The 6000-nt window shown below is 49.2% G+C and overlaps 1 protein-coding gene across 1 annotated transcript in view; it reads right to left on the reverse strand.

Moving 5' to 3' along the window:
• Positions 1-5092, reverse strand: part of TONSL (tonsoku like, DNA repair protein) — a 43018-nt gene extending 37926 nt beyond the window's left edge. Inside the window, exons 1-3 of the mRNA XM_032223264.1 lie at positions 5037-5092; positions 1828-1923; positions 707-849 (exon numbers count right to left, since the gene is read on the reverse strand). Of these exons, the coding sequence (XP_032079155.1) occupies positions 707-849; positions 1828-1923; positions 5037-5058 (261 nt within the window). The 5' untranslated portion in view covers positions 5059-5092. The remainder of the gene's footprint in view (positions 1-706; positions 850-1827; positions 1924-5036) is intronic.
• Positions 5093-6000: the final 908 nt, after the last annotated feature.

Genomic DNA, 6000 nt, shown 5'->3' on the forward strand with positions numbered 1-6000 from the left:
TGCATTTTACGATTATGATGATGATTTTAATCACTTGTTGCTTGGATGTACTGACAGCTTATGCACGGGAGAGAAATTCCTTCTCGTTTGGCCAATATTCTCTCCTCTTCTCCTATTATTTATTTATTTATTTATTAGACTTATATACCGCTTCATAGGACTCTCAACCCTCTCTAAGCGGTTTACAAATTTTTTTTAGCAAATTGAGTCAGCAACTTGCCCCCACAGTCCGGGTCCTCATTTCACCCACCTCGGAAGGATGGAAGGCTGAGTTGACCTTGAGCCGGTGAGATTTGAACCGCTGAACTGCAGATAACAGTCAGCTGAAGTGGCCTGCAGTACTGCACCCTAACCACTGCGCCACCTCAGCTCCTATTTCTTTTCCTGTCCTGCCCTGTCCTAATTTTCTATTCTATTCTAGTCTGTAGCCGCCATAACTGAGATGGGCGGTAAAAGAAATCAGACCAACCAATAAGTAAACAACTGGATGAATGAATGAATAAATATTGCAAACAGCTGTACCTGCAGGGGGGATGCCAATGCAGTCACATGACCACGCAGGTCATGTGACTCGGGGGACTTTGGAACTGGTCATCTTTTGGAAGGTTATCTTTGAACGGTTGCTAAGCAATTGGTCGTAAGTCGAGGACTGCCTGTACAATGACCGGAGGGCCCTTCCACTCGGTGCTCACTCCCGCCTCCCTACCTTCAGGGCAGCTTCATAGCTCTCCAGCTCAGCCAAGCACTCCCCAATTTTCCGGTGGGCGACCGCACAGCCGATGACGTCTTCCACGCTCTCCAGGAGCCGCAGTTCCAGCCTGTGCTCCTCCAGGGCCTCCTGGAAGCGTCCTGAGGGGAGGAAGGGGCAGCGGGGAACGTCAGAAGGAATGGGTACATGTATCAGGATGCCAGGGTGTGTGTGTCCGTGTGTGTGTGTCCCCATCACTGGAGATTTTCCAGTAGAGACAGCCATTTGTTTGAAATGGTACAGGGTCTCCTCCCTGGGGTTGGACTAGAAAACCTCCAGGGTCCCTTCCAACTCTGTCATTTCTATAGAAGTTCAGAAGAGGAGGACCAGGGGAGACATGATAACAGTGTTCCAATATTTGAGGGGCTGCCACAAAGCAGGGGGGGTCAATTTATTCTCCAAAGCACCTGGGGGTAGAAGAAGAAGCAATGGGTGGAAACTAACCAGAGAGAGAAGCAACTTAGAACTGAGAAGAAACTTCCTGACAGTGAGGACAATTAACCAGTATTTACTGAGGCTGCATTACTATTACTATTAGTCTCCTCATCGTTCCTATCAGCCATCTCCTCCCACTTATGACTGCAGGACTGTAACTTGGTTGCTTGTATCCTTACGATTTATATTGGTATTGTTTGTTTCCTGATTCCTTATTTGTAACCTCTGACGATCATTAAGTGCTGAACCTTAGGATTCTTGACGAAAGTATCTTGTCTTTTTATGCACGCCGAGAGCATCTGCACCAAAGACAAATTCCTTGGGTGTCCAATCACACTTGGCCAATAAAGAATTCTACTCTACTCTCACCTTGCTTGTTAGGTCACAAAAGGGGACCACATGACCCCAGGTCATAAATGTGAGTCAGTTGTCAAGCTTCTGAATGTAGATCACGTGACCATGGGGATGCTGTAACACCCGTCGTAAGGGTGAAAAACAGCCGTAGGTCACCGATTTCAATGCTGCTGTAACTTTGAATGGTGTCTAAGTGAAGTGTTGTGTAAGTTGAGACCACTTTTAGTGGCTTCCGAGGCGCAATTGAGCTGAGGGCATCCCCCGTCCCGTCCCGTCCCCGGGATGCTCACCATGACGGGCTAAAATCTCTCCGAGCTGGTTGCAGAGAACGGCTTCTTCCTTCTGGTCCCCCTTCCGTTGCGCCTTCTCCTTGCTCTTCTGGATGTCTGGAGGATACGGAGAGGAGAAGCAGGAATCTCAGCACAGGATTAAAAAGAAGGCACGAATGGAGGAGGAGGAGGAGGAGACCCTGAGTTCAAATCCTTGGGTGACTTTGGGTCAATGACCAGGAGGCTGGGAGTTCTAGTCCTGCTTTTAGCCACAAATGCCAACTGGTTAACTTTGGGCGAATGACCAGGAGACAGTGAGTTCTAGTCCCAGTCTAGGCACGGAAGCTAAATGACTTTGGACCAATCACCACGGTCCCTGTGAGTTCTAAACCCAGCATAGGCATGAAAGCCAGTCACCTTCCCTCAGTCCAGGCCTCCTCACAGGAGGGAGGGAGGCAGATTAAATCTGTTTGTTGCCTTGTTTGTAAAAATAATAATACAGACAGGACCACGAAGCCAATCATAAATCCCAAGAAAACAAATCAAACCATGAAGTGGGGAGTGATGGGGGGAAAGGATCAACCCAAACAAGAACTAGGAGATGGAGGAATCATACCTGTGGACAGGCACAAAAGCCTGAAATGCTTATATGCAAATGTTCAAAGCTTGGGGAACAAACAGGGCGGACTAGAAGGAATAATACAGGAGGTCAGGTAGCTCATACCTGACAGAATATCTTACATTCTTACATAGTTGATACCTGTACAGGATACCTTGCAGAAACAGGTGGGACGAAACCTATGCCTGGCATGTACTGATGGATGGGTGCAAATTGTTCAAAAGAAACAGATCTACGAAAAGAGGAGGTAGAGTTGCACTAGGTGTAAGAGATCACGACACAGCTACAGAAATGCACGTGGTCAAAGATAAAAACTCTTCCAGAATCCTTATGGGTCAATATAAAAGGGGGAAAAGTGACATTGCCATGACAGGCCACCCAACCAATCAGAAGAAATACTGCCAAGGCTATTTATATCTATTCCAGACAATCCCATTAAAATTGGGAAAGAAATATTTTGAAGAACTGAATAAAATAATACATAAATATATTTGGCAAGGGGAAAAAAAAACCCCAAGAATTGGTCTGAAAATGATGCAAGATATCAGAAATAGAGGAGGCTTTGGTCTACCAAACTGGGAATTGAACTATCAGGCGGCCATACTGGCCTGGATGAAAGAGTGGGTTGTACTGAGGAATATAAGATTATTGACTTTGGAAGGAAATGATTTGCAATTGTGCTGGCATGCATTCTTATGGCATGGAAAAAATAAAGATACAAACAGTTAACACATGTACATAGGAAGCACATCACAGTAGTCATGGAAGACTTTAACTATCCAGATATCAACTGGGAGATGAACTCTGCAGTGAGTGGGAGATCAAATAGATTCCTAACCAGCCTAGCCAACAACTTTATCATCCGAAAGGTAGAGGAGGGAACTAGAAGTAAAGCTACACTGGATCTAATTCTTACTAACAGAGAAGTAAGAGAGGGAGTTGAAGTTGCTGGAGCTTTGGGCGAAAGTGACTTTGTCAATCTGGAATTCAATATAATGCAAACACGAACAATAGAAAATTGTCTCCATCAACAGTGCTTCATCACTGGAGGTGTTTAAGAAGAGACAGGACAGTCACTTGTCTGAAATGGTATAGGACAATTCTCCTGCTTAGCAGGGGGCTAGACTAGAAGACCTCCAAGGTCCCTTCCAGCTGCTATTCTATTCTAGGATAGAAAATAAATAAAATCCCTAGGAGCCTCCCTTTATTGGACTGATCTAGTCCAGTTCTTCTTTTAACCATCATCCAGTAACACTCAGGGGTCCTGAGCCTCAGATAATCAGGTTTTTTTTGTAATGCTCATAAATTCTTGGCTGTAACGCAGCTCTGTCTGCATGCTGATGTCGGTCATTTTCAGGCGGAGTTTGATGAGCAAATTTGGACCTTTTTATTTCCAGGTCAAAGTCAAGCTTTAAATACAGGTAGTCCATAAACCATTTGTTCAGTTACAGCAGCACTAGAAAAAAACGGCTTATGACCATTTTTCACACTTACAACTGGTTCAGTTTCCCCCTGGTCTTGTGATCAAAATCCAGGTGCTTAGCAACTGGTTCGTATTTATGACAGTGGCTACATTGTGATCCCCTTTTACGACCTTCTGGCAATAGGGAAGAGCCAGATTCACTTAACAATTGTGTTACTGACTTAACAACTGCAGTGATTCACTTAACAGCGGAGACAAGAAAGACCATAAAACAGGATGCGTTTTACTTAACTTACTGAGCCAATGTCTCATTTAACAACAGAATTTTTGGGGGCTCAATTATGGTCGTAAGTCGAGGGCTACCTGTATATGGAGCGCTTTTTCCATTCTGATGAACCAGTGGATTCCAAAATGTAACCTGTAGCTTATATGCAACTTTCTTGAATTCCTGACAAAAATGACTGCGTATCCACATCAGGCAGTTAGCAAAGTCTCCAGGGCTCTTTTATGGTTTATATTTTGCTACCGCTATGCACGTTGTACTCCGTGCCATACGCTAAATAAATGTTTTAATCTGCGGCATGTTTTACATTCAAGCACTGCCCGGATCTATTGGCCACCCAACACATTCTGGGAAGAAGGCAGAAAAGACTGGGAGGGGGGGTGCTTCCAAGACCCCTCCCCATACGACCTAAGGTCTGGGTCCAGGGTCTTCCTCCCTTCCCCCTAGGTCTGGCCCCTTCCCCACTCATGCCCCCCTCCCTGCTTTGATCCCTGCTTCAGCCACGCAATCCGCAGCTCTTTTCTGGCTCCCTTTCTCCCCCCCCCGCCCAACCCAGGACCCCGGAAGAGGGAGGGGGCTCCACCTGCAAGGGGCCGACTAGAGGACCTCTGGGGGACCCCATGGAACCACATTAGGCGCTTCCTCCCTCTCTCCCTCCCTCCCAAGGGCCAAAAGCAGGCTCCCTTTTGCAACGCTGGTCCCCGCTTCTCTCCCCCACCGAGGAGACCCCCCCCCCGCCCCTCCAGCGGCCAGGGACTCCAGCACCCATCATCCAGGGCGCCCCGCTGGCCGTGGAGCATGGGTCTCGCAAGGCAGGCCTGGGGAAGCTAGGGGATCGAGGGTGGGGGTGGCCGCGGAGGATGGGATTTGTAGTCTCCCTCCCCCCCTCGGGAACAAGCACTCACGCCGCACTTCCCGGTCGCCCATCCCGGCGCTCTTGCGTCGCCCCCGCGCGCCGAATTCCCGCGCGTCCCCACCGCGTCTCCTGATTGGCCGGCCGGGAGACGGCGCCGCTCGCCATTGGCTGGAGGCCGCCCAATCGCGAGTGGATGTCCGACTCCGGGGCCCTGAGGTGGGGGGGGGCGTCGGAGAGGAAAAGAGCGCCCAATCGCGAGAGGAGTCCGTCTCCGCCACGCCCCTTTCCCAGAGGTGGGGGCCGTCGGAGAGGAAAAGAGAGCGTGCGGAGGCGTGGACTGCAACTCCCAGAATTCCCCAGCCAGCAAAGCTGGCTGGGGAATTCTGGGAGTTGAAGTCCACCCATTTTAACAGTGCCCAGATTGACAGCTAACTCCCCGAGGTGTCCGCCTGCTCTGGTGCCCCTTTGTGCTGCAAATGCCCATGGCTGAACCGCCTTCCGCCTCCTTCGGGAAGAGTGACCAGGACAGCCCCGGCGGTGGGTTGGGGGCTCTGCAATGCAGCAGAGGGTCGTATAAGCCCCCTTCCAAATCAGGGGAGGCGGGCTGCTTCTCATACTCCCTGCCCAGAGGAGGCTCTGGCGTGGAGCAGCTGGGTCTGTCTAGTTTAATGAAAAGCGGGACCAGGGGAGGCATGATAGCGGCCTTCCAAGATTGGAGGGGCTGCTGCCCCAGAGAGTAGGGGGTCCACCTATTCCCCCAAAGCACCTGAAGGGAGGAAGGATAAGAAACAACGGATGGAAACTCATCAAGGAGAGAAGCAACTTGGAACTAAGGAGGAATTTCCGGACAATGGAAACAATTAACCGGTGGAACAGCTTGCCACCAGAAGTTGTGACTGCTCCAACATGGGGTATTTGTTTTTAAGAAAAGGTCTGAAATGGTATAGGGCTTCCAGCCTGAGCAGAAGGTTGGACTAGAAGATCTCCAAGGTCCCTTCCAACTCGGTTATTCT

Source organism: Thamnophis elegans, chromosome 8 (assembly GCF_009769535.1).
Source record: "Thamnophis elegans isolate rThaEle1 chromosome 8, rThaEle1.pri, whole genome shotgun sequence".
NCBI lineage: Eukaryota > Metazoa > Chordata > Lepidosauria > Squamata > Colubridae > Thamnophis > Thamnophis elegans.